The sequence below is a fragment of the Mustela lutreola genome, chromosome 6 (genome assembly GCF_030435805.1).
Source record: "Mustela lutreola isolate mMusLut2 chromosome 6, mMusLut2.pri, whole genome shotgun sequence".
Lineage (NCBI taxonomy): Eukaryota > Metazoa > Chordata > Mammalia > Carnivora > Mustelidae > Mustela > Mustela lutreola.
The window spans coordinates 44389966-44406137 of NC_081295.1; the positions used below are offsets into that span (position 1 = coordinate 44389966).

General features: G+C 48.5%; 2 protein-coding genes across 2 annotated transcripts in view; one reads left to right on the plus strand and one right to left on the minus strand.

The window, feature by feature from the left end:
- The window catches only part of SNX14 (sorting nexin 14), a 101146-nt gene extending 98762 nt beyond the window's left edge, over positions 1–2384 (plus strand). The window contains exon 28 of the mRNA XM_059177153.1: positions 1930–2384. Coding sequence (XP_059033136.1) covers positions 1930–2022 — 93 coding nt within the window. The 3' untranslated portion in view covers positions 2023–2384. The remainder of the gene's footprint in view (positions 1–1929) is intronic.
- Positions 1–16172, minus strand: part of NT5E (5'-nucleotidase ecto) — a 47002-nt gene that overhangs the window by 4481 nt on the left and 26349 nt on the right. Inside the window, exons 4-7 of the mRNA XM_059177156.1 lie at positions 4662–4859; positions 3245–3399; positions 1773–1878; positions 582–731 (exon numbers count right to left, since the gene is read on the minus strand). Coding sequence (XP_059033139.1) covers positions 582–731; positions 1773–1878; positions 3245–3399; positions 4662–4859 — 609 coding nt within the window. The remainder of the gene's footprint in view (positions 1–581; positions 732–1772; positions 1879–3244; positions 3400–4661; positions 4860–16172) is intronic.

Here is a 16172-nt window from a genome sequence, read left to right on the forward strand (position 1 = left end):
GTCGATTGGGGAAGCATTTGTTTTGTTCCATTTGCACTGTGATCTGTGAGATGAGCAGGTCATGGTTTCTCTCTGCTTCCAGAGAGGTTGGAAACCTGCCCCAGGTTACAGTGGAACCAGAACCAGATGTCCCAATGTGTCTAAGTAGGGGGCTGTCCCTCCCTGAAATCATCCTTGTTTAAAACTGATTGGACACTGCATGGTTCCAGGCAATTATGAATAGAAGAGAGAACGGTTGGTTTTTTTGGTTTTGTTTTTAGCAAAGAATAGTGAATGTCTAGACAACCAAGATTTTAATAGAAACTAGACCTCAAGGCAGCTGAGCTGCTTATTAGAATTTGGAGGGCCAGTTCCTGCAGAGGGTCCATCCAATGTCCAAATCAGATGTAGCAATTACTGCTCACTGCCAGGGGCTTGGGCTTTGACCCTGACCTAATCTCAGCAGTCTGGGAGCCCATGGCCATGGAAAGACTGTGCATTCGTGGGGGAAGGCCTAAACAAACCTGGTCGTGGAGGTCCTGGTATGTGGGGAGCTGAGGCAACCAGCAGGAAATCCCATCTCACGTTGAAGGATGACTTACCGCCCACCTGCAGGAACTCTCCAGTAGACTGGCCATACCGGTGCACACTGTGTTCAAAGGCCTTCTTCAGCGTGGAGCCTTGTAATTGGATCAGGTCAAAGGTTTCCCCAAAGGGCAACACAGCAGCCAAGTTCTCCCAGGTAATTGTGCCTGAGGGTAGTTGTAGATGAGGCAAGAAGAAAAACAGCTTGAGAATGAGCTTATCCCAACACCAATGGAGATAAGGGAGACACAAGGCTCTGGGAATGCTATTGGGACAGCATCAGCTGTGTAAGCGTTCCTGACACTTAGGGAGGGAATGGACTCAAGAGGCCTCTGGCCATGCTCTCTTCCACTGGGCAAGATGGCAGAAGCTTAGAAATGGCCGTGGCTTCTGAGTCATTGGTGCTCTGCCCTGGACCCCTGGATTGCAGCTGGATCTTCAGTGGGTATGAAGCATTGCTCTGTTCCTCCAGACAGGCGATGCTTCCCTGCCACCTGTCCCTGTCTGACAATGAGCCAAGTGTGGGGCTTCACATGGAGACTACCTGATTTTGATAACATATGAGGGGCAACTGTAAGTGACCTGACTGTGTCTGTCTAGTTGGCTTGCTTTCCCCTATGATATCCTGGATATTTGTAAACGCACTAGAAAAATTTAATCCAGTAGGGTCTTTTTTTTCCAGCACAGAAGGCTGGCAACTTGTTGCTTTCTCTTTCCTGATATCAAGGAAGAGACTGTCAGTATTTTTAATTAAGCAGCATATTTAGTACTTGGCTTTGTTGAGTCGGAAGTTTAAATCAAGACTGGGTTCCAGGGCACCTGGGTGGCTCAGTTGGTTAAGCAGCTGCCTTTGGCTCAGGTCATGATCCCAGAGTCCTGGGATTGAGTCCCACATTGGGCTCCCTGATGAGCAGGGAGTCTGCTTCTCCCTCTCTCTCTGTCTGCTCCCCCTGCTTATGTGCTCTCTCTCTCTGACAAATAAATAAATAAATAAAGTCTTTTAAAAAAAAAAGACTGGGTTCGATCATGCCTAGCTGCTACTTCTGTAGCAGCTACTGGGGGGCGGCCCTGATTGAGCAGCAGTGGCCCAGAATTGAAGAGGCCGACACTGTGGTGCAGGGCTGGTGGCAGAGAGGAGCCGCGGCTCCCCATGGGCCTGGCTGGAGACAGAACATGCTGAGTTAACGACCCTAAGCCTGGAAGCATACCATTGTTCCGTTCGTCAATGGGCGACCGAATGGCACCTCCATTTAAAATGCACATGGACACATGGTTCCAGGACACGTCATCTGGGTGTCTAATGTTGTTGTTAATCTGCAACAGTAACATGAATTTACATTAGTTATTCTACATCTTCCTCCTCAGGATCAGTTGCAGGAATTTGACTGGCTCCACCGAGGAAACACGGCTGCTTCTTCCCTGCTCCCGTGGTCCCGGACACTTCTGGAGTATGATTAGAACTAGTTTTGTGCTGAGAAGCAAAGACAAGAAACTGTGACCAGTCTCATGTCAGACTTTTAGAAGCAAGTAGCTTGAAGCCCTCTTTCCTAAGACCCCGTAGGCCAGTGGGCGGTAGTGAAACCTGGCTCTTGTATTAGGACAGGGCCTCATGCAGCCTAGCCTGCCGTGCTGCCCACCCCCTTGCCATACTGCCCCCCTACTCCCACCTCCCACAGGCCCTGCACTTGCTTCTGAAAGCAGGGCCTCTTGCCAACATGTTCCCTGGCCTCCATGTCAGGTCCCTAGCCAACTCCCAAGCCCACAATTTCGGAAGCACAGAGACAGCCTCCTGAAATGGCAGGATCCTTTTCCACCTTTTACAAAATACATGTTTCATTACCAGAAATAAAATGAATACATAATGATTTGGAAAAAAAATAGTGCAAAAGCAAAGGTTTTCTTATACTTGCCTCAGCCTCTTAGCAGAGTGGTTAGCACTGCTAACAGCTTGTTTCCTTCCAGACCTTTCTCTAGCCATTCCCATACAGGCTTCTCTTCCACTACTTCTTCTGCATGACTGCCTAGTTCCGGGGAGCCAGCACCGTCTCACTTTGCAGAGTGAGACATGCCAGGTGCAGACGGAGTCAGCCCCCTGGGCGCACACAGGCTTCGGTGTGAGGCCTGAGTCTGACCCAGGGACGCTGGCTCAGCATGGCCCCCAAGGGGCTGCCATGGCCAGTCTCCCCACAGACAGTTCGAGGGGCGTTTTCAGGGGTGATGTGTTCAGCCATGGGACTTATCACATAATGACATGTTGTCATTCTCTGCTTGTGAAGGAGGCTCCCATTCATTCAAGGCCTACTTCTCTGGAGCCAAGAGGACAGATCAGTGAGACAGTCTGGCCAAGTTAGGCCCAAGCACATGCATTTTCCCTACAGTGTCGACATCATCAGAGTAGTCACATTTTGTGTACTCAGACCATCTTACAAAAAGAAAGCAACATCCAGGATAGACAACTTCCGCTAAAGGCTTCAGTCCTCATAAAGCAATAAAGTGATGGGCTGCTGGGCTAGATCAGGCACCTTCCCAAGGTACTCAGTATGATTCCCCCCCAAGCTTTAGTTTGGGCACTGATTTTTTAAAAAAATCCTCAGGTCTAATGATCAGGTTATCCCTCCTTGCAGCCTTCCCCGCTCCCTCCCCGCTCCCCAGGCACAGGGCCTGCACCAGGACCACTCACCATAGCGTCACAGATCAGGTTGCCCATGTTGCATTCCTTAAAACGGCATGACTGAGTGGAGCCGTCCAAATAGACAACTGTTTTCCCCAATTCCTGAGTAGAATAATTATCTAATTTTATCCTCCATTTGTTAATGTCTGCTTTTATGCTTGGATCTAGAAGTATGCAAAGAAAAAGAAGATCAGCCTGCAGTTAAGGCAGGCCTCAAGCTGGCCTACAATTTGGAGAAGGGATCAAAGATCATTTAGCTTACCTGTTGTGACTATACATTTCTTTATCATAATTTGTCTACATTTTAGTTTGACTGGAAGTTCCTCAGAAAATTCCATTTCTTGGTAGTAAGACCAGGAATGGATCTTAATTTAAAGATCCACTGAGTATTGCCCCGACCCGCAATTTTTTCAATTTTTTCAAAAGATTGATTTATTTATTTTAGGGACAGAGGGAGGGAAAGAGCAAGTACATGCACACATGCCTGGGGTCGGGAAAGAGGCTGGGAGGGAGACAGAGGGAGAGGATCTCCAGCAGACGCCTTGTTGAGCAGAGCCCTACTCGCGCTCAGCATGGGGCTCGACATCAGGACCTGAGCCGAAACCAAGAGTCAGACCCTCAACCACCTGAGCCAGCCAGGAGCTCCAGATGCACTGACTAGCTTAACATCAACTCATCACACCTGCACGAGCCCCTGTGGGCCCACCTGGGATAATGTTAGTGGTGGTGGCACAGGAGGGCTGGGGGGAGGACCAAAGGCATCCAGTGCAGGTATAAAGGGCCTGCTGAGGTTCTGCGGTCGGTGTGGTCCCAGCCTCTCCTTCTGGCTCTTGAGAGGTCTGTGTTGTGACCGCAGGCTCTGCAGGGCACCCTCCTCTCCTCCCTGATCACCGTAAGCAGTGAAAGGCAGGTGACAGTGACATAGGCGTGTGGTCACATGGACTATGTGCAAATGGAGGACATAAGATGTACTTTAATCTGAGTCCCAGACAAAAAAGAAAGACATTCCCTCCTCCGATAAAGAAAGAAACTGAAGCCCATCAAGACTGGGCAACTTGCCACAGGCATGCTCCTCCTGGTGGTGGGAGGCTGGTGTTGGAGCCCCGCTCCACACAGTGGGAACCCCTTTGCTTCCGTGAGCTGCCCTCCTCTGGACCCAAGGTGAGAGCTTTCCCATGCCCAGGTGAGGCTTGAAAAGGGACAGAAAGCAGGGACACGGTATCTGATGCTGAGAGGACTTGGGGAAGCAAATGGGATTTGGGGCAATTGGGTGTGTTTTCTATCTCCTTGTCCATGAAGAGGGCAAACTTAAGGGAGAACTCAGTCCCACAACGGTACCAGAGTCTTGTCCCGAAACATTAACCACACAACAAGTCCAGCCATCTAATTTTTGGATTGGTGGAACCCTCCCTCGAGTTTCACGTACCTTCGAGAATGCTGCTGTTGAGAAGAATGGGATTTCCATGGGAAGCAACGACATTTCCTTTTTCATCAAACTCAACCTTCAAATAGCCTAGGTACTTGCCAAAAGCATAGGCCTGGACCACAGGAACCTTCCGCCCATCGTCGGACGTGACTATGAATGGGTACTTCCCAGCCGGCACCTCTCTGGAAGGTGGTGTGCCTAAAAGAGAAGAGCCGAAGCTGATCAAGTCCGCCCTTGTACACGGCTGGCTGTGGGTCCGCAGACCACTGGGCAGATGACAAGGAATTCTGAATGGAGGATTTGCTAGCTGCTGCCCTACCGAGCTGGTCTTTTAGAGGCATGCTGGGGCATCTGTCCCTATTTCCAAAGGCCCTCTGGCACATGAATCCTTACACTCTCAACGCAGCAGGAAGCTCTTCCCAAGTCCATGGTCCCGTGCCTGGTGCAGCAGCGGACACCATGAGGCAGTCCTGCTCAGACTCTCCTACCTCCAGCCAACCTGGGCTCCGTTCCCAGCAGCCGGGGAGACCAGCCCAGCCACATCACTTCCCTGCATTTCAGTTTCCTCACCTGTAGAATGGGTGAAATAACAATTCCGATTTCTTAGGGCCGTTGAGTTGTTTACATGTCTGAACTTCCTAGCATAGCACTTGGCACAGAGTAGAAAACAAAGACATCTTTCTTTCCCTTATGAGGGGATGGCCACCTCAGAAACCCTAGACCCCCGATCTAGAGCTCAGAGTCCTTACTGGAGAATGGGCAGAAGTGACAAAGCCTGTCCTCAGGTTTTGCTGCTAAAGTCTATATCCTTCTGGTGCCTTTTGCAAGAGACTCATTCCCTGGCAGCCAACTAAAGTGCACACTGCTCACCTAGCCAGACCTCACACGCGCCAGGCTCTGCTGCCCTCTATCTCAGAGGTTCTCCTGGGGACAGCCTGGCGGCTACCCCACCACCTGTAGGCTGAAGGGCTCTCCGCTGCCTCCTAAACACGTACATGAACACGTACTTGCCCACAGTCGCATGGAGCAGGGGCCCTGGCCCCTCGTCACGTGCCAGGCTTCAGTTCTGTAACTGTGAACCTCCTCCGGGCACACCTTACCACAGCGACAAGGACCTGCTTTGGCTGTTTTGAATCAGAGACTACAGAAGAGATACCCTTGAACCCATGACTGTTTCTACCACTGCCCCCCTCCCCACACCCTGGGCCAGTCCTTCCTATTAGGTGTTTAGAGGGCCCAGGAATGAGAGTTGGCCAGTTTTGAGAGTTGGCCCCTAGACCTCATTCCATCTTCTAAGCACTCCTGAGGCAGGTTCTATGACTGTCCCCACTTTACAGATGAGAACATTTGATTGTCACAGGCAACGTGCCCAAGGTCACACTGGTATGTGTGTTATGTGCAGTATGTCCGGCATGTGAAGGAGAGTATAGAGAAAAGCAGGGCTGGGAGGCACGGGACCTTATGTTCTCTCCACTACCCAACACAACCTACTGCTGCTAGTCTCATAACACCCGCGAGAGCTGGTGACCAGAGGCCCCTTACTAAATCGAATGTGAGCCCAGAGGATACATCAGGCTGCTTCTGGGCTTCTCCTTTCATGTAAGACAAGCTAGGCTGGATACAGCAAAAAACCTGCTCCTTCCCCGCTCTTGTGCCAAGAGCAGGCCCCATTCCAGCTCAAGCCCCATGGAGCAGAAGTGTAGCAAATACCAGCCCCTCACATGCAGGAAACAGCTGGTGCCAACCTTAATTTTTCATTTTCTTCCTCCCGCTGGAAAAAAAAAAAAAAAAGGAAAAAAGGCAAGAATTTTGGAATTTCACTTTGATGAAGGCACCTGACTTGCAACCCAGTGTGGGGCTTGTTCCAGTGGAGTGTCCAGCCTCACAGGTAACTGGCAGACTTGGGCTCTAACAGCTGCAGATGATCTCATGCATCGCGGGGTAGCAGGGAAGGTTAACACGGTCATCGTCCTCCTTCTACTCTGTGCTGGAGCCTAGACCAGGGGGTGTGGCAGGCCTCTCTCACCTCACCTGGGGAAGGTGAGGGACAGTGGTTCCTCCTCTGAGCCCAGGGATGGAGGGGTCAATTGGGAGGTGCAGTTTCCAAAATGTCCACAAGGTGGCAGAACCCCAACATCTCCCCCTCCCCCACAGTCTGGGAGGAAAAGGCACTAAATCAGTTTCAGAAAGGACTGGGAGTTTCCTGGAAACTCCAAGAGAAGGGCAAGCCTGACCTTTTTTTAGCCTTTGTTATTCTACCTCACTAACACAGACATAACCAAACTTAAAATGAATCTTACAGGATTTCAACAATAGGGTCAAATGCCTCATCCTTCTGAAAGGCCTTGAAGTTCCTTTTGTTAGAACCTAACACATGTCATCTGCTTCTTAAAGGGACTTAATCAGGAACAAGGAGGATGCTTCCCAGTGGCTGAGGCAGTAGCCAGTCCGTTTTGGCTCTCTGCTCCCCTCAACTTGGCAAGCTCAAAACAGCAATGGCAGAGAAAGCAACCCACGGCTCCACATTTTCCGTAGCATCATATTCAGCCAAAGACACTCTGTGCTCCACACAGAGCCACTCATCTGCCTTTAAAAAACCAACTTTTCATCTTGGCAGGAAAGTCACCAGAACTCGATTTCAGCCATGGAGCAAATAAATAATCTGGGAACCAAAGGTGGAGAAACCGTGGGACTGTGAGCTGACATTTAGACTTGGTAAATGGGACATTTCCCAGCATAGTGCAAATGCCTGACAGAACCATCAGGGCCCTGCCCTAGGAGACTTGGCCACAGCAGCTCCTTGGGAATGTGGCAGTTCCAAGTACAGGCCTGGACAGCCGCCCACAGTAGCCAGAAGGGGCCAAGACACTGGGTCACGTGGTGGCAGAGGTGCCAAGGAGGAAGCCTTTGAGATGGTGTCCAGTTGGCTGAATGAATTACAGAAAGTTTCAAGGCAGTTCTCACCACAGTTGTAATGTATGGGGGAACCAGTTTAAGAAATTCCATGCTTCCTGTGTGGTACCTCTACGCAAAGAAATATGAGTCAGCCCGAAGAAAGGTTGGCATCTTGCCATTTTCAACAACATGGATGAGCCTAGAGGGTATTGTGCTAAGTGAAATAAGTCAGACTGACAAAGACAAATACCACATGATTTCAGTCTCATGTGGAATCTAAAACAAAAAACAAATGAATTAAACAAAAAGCAGAATCAGACCTATAAATACAGGGAACAAACTGGTGGCTGCTAGAAGGGAGGTGGTGGGGGGGATGGGCAAAATGGGTGAAGGAGGGTGGGAGATGCAGGCTTCCAGTTACGGAATGAATAAGTCACGGGAATAAGAGGCACAGCAAAGGGAATACAGTCAATGGTATTGTAATGGTGTTGTATGGTGTCAGATGGGGTCTACGCCTGTGGGGAGCACAGTATAACATAGAGATGCCGAACCTCTATTTTGTACACATGAAACTAAAGTAACATGGTGTGTTAAGTATACTCAGATTAAAAGAACTTCCAAACTTCCTGTGAAAAGACTGGATAAAAATAATCAGTCATTACTATACTCATGTGATTGCTTCTAAGGGACTTGGATCTCTTTTACTTAGAGACTGCCTACTTCTCTACATCTCCTTAGGGAAACCACACTCCTGGTCAGCATCATCTCTTGCCTGGGTTACTGCAAAGGCCTCCTAATTGGTCTATATGCTTCTTCTTTGCCTCATTCTAATCCCATGTCCACACAGCGGGCCTGAGTGATCTTCTAAAATGTAAATATGACCACGTACTCCCTGATTCAAAAGCTCTCCTGCTGGGGCACCTGGGTGGCTCAGTCGTTAAGCGTCTGCCTTCAGCTCGGGTCATGATCCCAGGGTCCTGGAATCGAGCCCCGCATCAGGCTCTCTGCTCAGTGGGAAGCCTGCTTCTGCCTCTCCCACTCCCCCTGCTTGTGTTTCCTCTCTCACTGTCTCTCTCTCTCTCTCTGTCAAATAAATAAATAAAATCTTAAAAAAAAAAAAAGTTCTCCTACTGTCTTAGGAGAAACGTGAGCATCATAACCTAGATGATGGGGCCCTTTCTTGTCTTGCTGGCTTCCTCTAGACCATCTGTCTTGCACAGCAGCGGCAACGATCCTAGCTTCTCCCCTTCCCGGGCCACACCCACCGAAGCTTCAAGTATGGGGTGTGACCTGGAGCCAAAGGCCAACATGCATGCTTGTTCTGTCACTCCGCTTCAGCTCAGCCATCTCTAAAATGGAGAAGATACTGACCTACAGGCTTGCTGGGAGGATTGCAGAAGTTAACGCAGCCAGGCGAGCGGACTCAGGTCAATACAGATGAGTGATCACTGTTGACAGGTTAGCTCCTGGATGTCTTTCTGATCTTAGCCCAAGGGTCAGCTTTTCAGGAGAAGGCTGTGTGCGCACATCCCAGTCTTGGTCAAGTCTTCCTATATATGCTCTCCTAACATTGGGCTTCTCCATTCACAGCATGCTTTGTAAATACATATGATAGGACTGATTGATTTGCATACTGAGAAAAATTGGATGAGGGTCAGTACCCCTTTTAAGACCAGTTCGAGGAGTCAGAGGCTGCTATGTCTCCAGAGTTCGCTAGCACAGAGAAGGCACTCAATGAGTGTTTGTTGAATGACTAAGCTTGAGCCATTTAGCCAGTGCTTTTCCAGGGACCAGACAAGACTTCTACACTCTCCCTGTAGTGAAATCCATATGTAAAGGGAGCAATGCCTGTGTGGTCCCCTCCTGCCCCCCAATTCCCCCTCAATTCAATTTTCTTAACTAAGGAGCTGAGAGTTGAGTGGGGATTTGTTAAGCAGAATCCAGGCTAGGAGTCAAGAGAATGGATTTTGGTTTCATGACCTTGAGAGAGACATTTAGCCCCTAAGGCCTATATTTATTTCCTAAATTTGTAAAACAAGAGATCTGACTAGTGGTTTGACCCAAAAGTTGTTTAACCTTTTTTTTTTTTTTTTTTTTTAAGTAAGCAACGGAGAACTTGAGCACGCAGAAAATCAGGTGGCGACTTGAGCCGTGCAGCAGACCGCTCAGGTTGTGCAGGCTTCGGTGACCCTGGGGCCAGATTCTGGCTTCGGGCTCCCTGCTATGAGTTCTCTTCAGGTTACAGGGCAGACACGGCTGGCCGCCGGGCCCCCAGCTCCCAGCCAGCCAGGCTTGCGGCTCTGTGCCCTGCCTCTGCTGCAGAAGCAGCTTCAAGGGTCCAGGACCGAGGGCTCCTCCGGCCTTCCCAGCCAAGGTCCTCCACAATCAGAGGGGTGAGTTGCAGTGTCCTCAGCCATCTCTGCTCCAGACCGCAACATGCTAGCTGTCCTGTTTCCTTGAGGGGACTTAACGGGCCGCTGACATTCTCCGTCTCTGGACTCCGTCCCTCCGTTTTGCACAGGCTTTGACTGTTCACATTCTTGCTCTTGGATGTTCAGTGAGGGCTGGGAGGTCTGAAGGAGACGACGAGTCTTGGAGCGGTACCCAGAGCGGGCACAAACCCCTCGTGAGGTCCAGGCCGGGCTGTGGGCTTTACCCAGTCCTGAGGGGTTGGAGCAAGTAAGAGAGTCCTATAGGCAGGGTAAGGGATCACCGCAAATTCATTCCCTCATTCAATAAATATTTACCAAGCGCCGACAGGCACCTGGTGTTCTGGATCTCCACTGCTCCGCAGGGCCAGGCCTAAGGCCTGTGTTGTCTCTTCACAAGGTCAGGAGAGGCTGCTTGATGGAGACAGAGCAGGGGAAGGAGGGGTGCCCCAGCCGTCCGTGATCCTCTTCTCTTCACCACAGCATCTCGCCATCCCTATGGCCCTGTACTCTGGTGCCGGGAAGGCACCAGACTTCCCATTCACTTTTTACATTATAGAGCAGGGTTTCATATGACAAATTAAAAAAAAAATCATAACACTGTTCTATCACTATGGCCTGTTAAAATGCAGAGTCCACAGCAATGGGATGGGGAGAGAGAGACGGTTTTCATCTTAGCATGACCTTCTTGTCATTCCATGTACTCACAGTGCTCTTTTCAGAAGTAATAACTTTAGGTCTTGAGATTAAAAAAGAGGTATATATGACCATAAATTAATGTATACCTGATAGATTTCTTTAGGGACAGTCAGCCTTTAGCTGGAGAAGGCATCCCCAGAGTGGTTATACACGACATGAAATGCTGTGTTTCTGGTTAGTCAGGGCTCCTCACAGCTGATTCTTGCAAATCATTCATGTCATTCACACTAGTAAGCAATCAGGCACGGAGGACACAGATTAAACAAGCTTGTCTCTGGGAACCTGGAGATCATCTGACATGACCAAAGTCTGCTTCCAAATCATGACAAGAGTGTTTGGAAATTCTCTTCCGGATTAGCAGTGACGAATTCAGAACCGTAGATGTTTCTAGGTCTGGGCGAAATGTACAAACTGAGGATAAGACAATTGAGTAAGACACTGCCAGCCTGCTTGGGATAAAGCACCATATTCCTGTTTTTTAATTTTTTTTTAAAGGTAAAAAGGTACATTTGGTCCTTTATGTATGTAGCTCAGATTCTCAAACTGGGTATACACCTCCTTTTAAAAAATTATTTCACAGCAGTATTTACAATAGTTCAAGTTGTTAAAGTAACAAGTTTAGGCCAAGATGGAGTCGCTGGTGTTGAGCCCCAGGCCAGCAAACCAACACTTAACTGTGCTCAGCTGTCCCAGAAGAGGCCAGCCAAGGTCAAAGAGCCGGTGTTGGCCCGCTCAGCACCAGTTCCCCAGCCTGTTCCCAAACTTCCCTTTGTTCCCTGGAAGGAAAGTAACCCTGCTGTAACCAATCAGCAAATGCCTCATGTAACTTCCTTGTTCCTGCTTACTCTGATCTGTAAGTCTCTCTGGCCTCGTATGGCTCTTTCTATCTGCTAGATGGGATCCTGCCTGATTCAAGAATCATTAAGTTGGCTGTGGAAGAGTTTCTTTTAACAAAGTTAAGAAGAGTTAAGGTTATAGGGCTTAGAGAGGTTTAAACATTTTTTTCAAAAAGATTTTATTTATTTATTTGACAGAGAGATCACAAGTAGGCAGAGAGGTAGGGGGAAACAGGCTCCCTGCTGAGCAGAGAGCCTGATGCAGGGCTTGATCCCAGGACCCTGAGATCATGACCTGAGCCGAAGGCAGAGGCGTAACCCACTGAGCCACTCAGGAGCCCCTTAACATTTTTTTAAGTAAAACTAGCATGAAAGCCTATTTGGCCAATGGAGAAGAAAAAATTACTCACAGTACTGCCACCCTATGGCAATGATCAATATAGTTTGTGTGAATTAAAAAAAAAAAAACAAAAAACAAAAAATAAATACATGGGGCGCCTAGGTGCCTCAGTTGGTTAATGACTGCCTTCGGCTCAGGTCATGACCCTGGAGTCCTGGAATCAAATCCCACACCGGGATCCCTGCTCCAAGGGGAGTCTGCTTCTCCTTGTGACCTCCCTTCTCATGCTCTCTCTCACTATGTCTCTCTCTCTCAAATAAATAAATAAAATCTTTAAAAAACCCAATATACGTATGTATGGAAAACAATTAGAGGGTCATGGGTGGCAGAATCCATTTTAGGGAGAAAGGATTTTCTGCTTAAACGACTGTGACAGGTCAAGTTTCCAGCAGGGTGACAAGGAGAGCAGTTGTACCTTGTGTAGGTACATCTGTCTCCCTGTTCATCTCCTCCTCTCCTCTGTCTGGGACAACAGGCTCCCCGACGTGGGCGTGGATGGGAGTGGGAGTACAAACAGAGAGCGATGGTTTGCTTCAAAACAGTGGGAGAATTCCGAGGGTCAGGGGTAGCTGAGGATCCAAGGGGTGAAGAGCGGAGTAATTCAAAGGAGAATACCAACGTGGGGCCTGGGTGCAGACTGGGAGGTGGGGAGGGCTAAGGAAGAAACGTCAACCGGTGAGGCATGCCCTGTGGAGGCAATGGCAGGGGGGCCTTGAAGAGGGTCCAGTGCAGGGGAGGGGTTGTGCTGTGCTGTGGCCCACTCCCCTGTGATGACTGGCAGACTTGAAGGGAAGCTGTCTCGAGTGGATGGATGGAGTTTGGGGGAGATGAAGAAGAAAGGTCAGTTTCCCATATTTGATACATACTTCATGGATAGATAAGAACCGTTTGGGAGAGGCAAGGCCATAGATGACTGAGAATTCAGCAGAAGTAAAAATTAGGATCAAGGAAATGAGGACAAACATAAGATCCCCAAGGAATTATCAGATGGGAGGGGTCAGAAAATATTTTCCAAGTTTCCAATATTTTCCAAGTTTTGCATGATAAAGAGCCTTTTCATTATTAGAGGAGTAACCTCATAAATCAGCTTGGGATTTACAATTCTCAGGTGATTACAGGTGGGATAATTTTTCTAAAGGGGTCTGTTGGAGTCCAAAGTCCTTTCTACACCCCATGCTGCTTCCCGGTGAGGGTGGAAAAAAGGAGATCTCAGAAGATCAGTAAGAGGCAAAGTTAGGGCGACATGAATTGTAATCCCAGGAGGAGACTTGTACTTTGCAATGGGAATGAGTTTATGATTTCACAACTGTTGGCCATTAGCTTTCCTTATAACTCAACACTGCCAAATGACCTTGACCATGTTGTATGCTCTTTCTTTTTAATGTTCTGAGTTTGGACAGTTCCACTTCATCTTGGAATGTAGTCTCATGAGATGTGATTAAGGCGGATGAGTGTTATGTGGCTGCAAAAGTCATTAGCCAGAGGGCTCTGGCTTTGCTCCCTGAAGGAGGCCGGTGCTGAGGGTGGAAAGGTGTGGCTAGAAGTTGATGGAAAGGTCCTGAGTGAGTGACCACTGGAACGAGTTCCTGTGCCCCCAAGAACATGATCTTTGAAACAAGCCTACACCTCTGCTCTCGGGTTGGTTCTCCCAGCTCACTTAATAAACCACAGTTCTCACTGATTCCCAAAGGAAACCGTTCTTTGTTGGATAGGGTTTCTCTGTCCTGAAGATGTGGTAAAAAATGAGCCCATTTTCTTGTTTGAAAACACAAGATTATCTGAACTTCAAGAACGAAAATTAATGGAGATGAACAATGGTTGCAAACAACAATAAAAACTTTCACCCTAATCTCACTGACTCCCGTGAAGCAGGGCCAGTCTCTCCCCTCACCCGGTGTCTGGCCGCTAGCTACAGCAGGAAGGGCAAGCATTAGCTTTTCCTGCTCTGTCATATTTATATGACGGTGAACCCCATTGGTTTTGAGAATGAAATCCTGTGGCTCTTTAAATCATTTAAGGTCTCTAATAAACAAAGTGGTTTGAATTTCATGTCCCACAAATGTGTGTCTATGTCTCAAAGCAATGAAAATAAGGTGTTCAATGAAAAATGGTCAAATAAAGAAATCTTACTTCAAAAGGTGATCCATCTGTTAAGAGTCACAACAGTCCTGGGCACCTGCCTTCCTCGTGTCAGTTACATACATGGCCAAGAATCCCTAATGGACATGATCAAGTCAACAAGAGAGAGATGTGAAGCCTGCTGATCTGGGATGGAGAGAGGAGCCCATGAGATGGAGGTTTCTGTAAGGCTGATGGCCAGCTCTCCAAGGAGTATGGGGTGAGAGGCTCTAAGGTAAAGCCAGGAGGCCGTGACAAGGGAGGGTGGTTGTGGGGCTCCAGAGAAAGAGCCATCCCAGATGATGACCCACTTTCAGCCTCACATGTGATGCTGCTGAAATGGAGTAGAGCCGACAGTCACATGTTGAGAGGGTCAAGGGACTCTGAACCTTGCGCATGGGGTCAGCCATCCACATGGAACATTCTGCTGGGACGAAGGCAGGAGCTGGGGCAGAGAGGAAGACCACAAGCTGGGGGAAGCTGGGGAGTGGCTGAGAGACCACTAGAGGACAGTGAGAAGGAGGGGCCTGGGTGGTAGAGCCTGGAGGTGGGAGCCTCAGAGAAGTTAGAGGTACCGTGAAGTTCACGGCAGCAACCTAAGGAAGTTATAAGGCGTTGTACAAAAAAAAGTTTGTATTTCCTCAAAGTTTTAAGCAATCAGGCTCTTTGCATGGATGACCTTGTGGGGAACAATATGTCAGAATGCAGGGGGTCGTAGACTTGGCAGTTCTACCCCTGCTATTCTGCAGATACAGAAACTAACGTCTCCACTCACCCAAAGCCACAGGTAGCCAGAATGACTGGCACAATCCAAAATTCAGTTCAAACAGCAGGAGGCAAACAGATAGCACATTGAGTCTGCCTTTGAGGGCTGCATGGGGAATAGAGTCCCCTGGCGTACATGCTTCAGCTGTCAACCTGCTCGCACTTTACTACATTCTCCAAAGGCAACACTATGGACCAATTCATGACTCTAGGATCTCGTTCCTTTAGAGAAAACATGTGGGCACTAGCCCTCATCCCTTGAAACTTGAAGATTCTATAAGCCTCGTTGGGTGGACCTCCTCTCCCCTTCATTCCAACATGAGAATAGTTAGACAATACCAGGTTATCTCCATGTGCACAAAGGTTGTATTCAGAAGAACCTGGAACAATGTTCAACATTTGTGGGGCGGGGGATGGGCTGGGGGAGCGGTTCATGCACTGTTTCTGTCATGCCTCATTAAAAGCTGAGTTGTTGTTGTTGTTGTTGTTTTTAATGGTCTAGTTACACTACACTGAAGTTAATTTAATGCGTGGTAACCAGAATTAAACCAATTAAATAACAGAAAATATAAGGCGTAATCTGGGTGTTTTGTGAAATTTTCTTTTAGGTATGTGTGTGTGTATCTGTGTGTTGGGTTTTGTGCATGGCAAGCCATAAAATTCCAAGGGAAGTATTATTATTATTTTTTAAGGATTTTATTTATTTTTGAGAGAGAAAAAGAGCATAAGCAGGGGGAGCAGCAAGCCGAGAGAGAAGCAGACTCCCTGCTGAGCAGAGAGTCCGATGTTGGGCTCCAACCCAGGATCCTGGGATCATAACCAGAGCTGAAGGCAGAGGCTTAACTAATTGAACCACCCAGGTGCCTGGGATGACTATTTTTTAAAGTTTTGTGTATTGACAGCAAGAGAGAGAGAGCACAAGCAGGAGGAGTGGGGGAGGGAGAGGGAGAGGAATGGGAGAGGGAGAGAGCAGGGAGCCTAACATGGGGCTCGATCCCAGGACGCTGGGATCATGACCTGAGCCAAAGGCAGATGACTAACAAGTGAGTCACCCAGGTGCCTCCCCCAGGATGTATCATTTCAACTACACTCTTTTTTTTTTTTGAAGATTTTGTTTATTTATTTGACAGATCACAAGTAGACAGAGAGGCAGGCAGAGAGAGCGAGCGAGGGAAGCAGCCTCCCTGCTGTGTAGAGATTCCTGCGGCTGGGCTCAGTCCCAGGACCCTGAGATCATGACCTGAGCGGAAGGCAGTGGCTTAACCCACTGAGCCACCCAGACAGCCCCTCAACTACACTCTTATTAATGAATCATATTTAACCTCAACTTAAGCTAAGCTAATCCCAAAAACAATTCAGAGGAATTTTT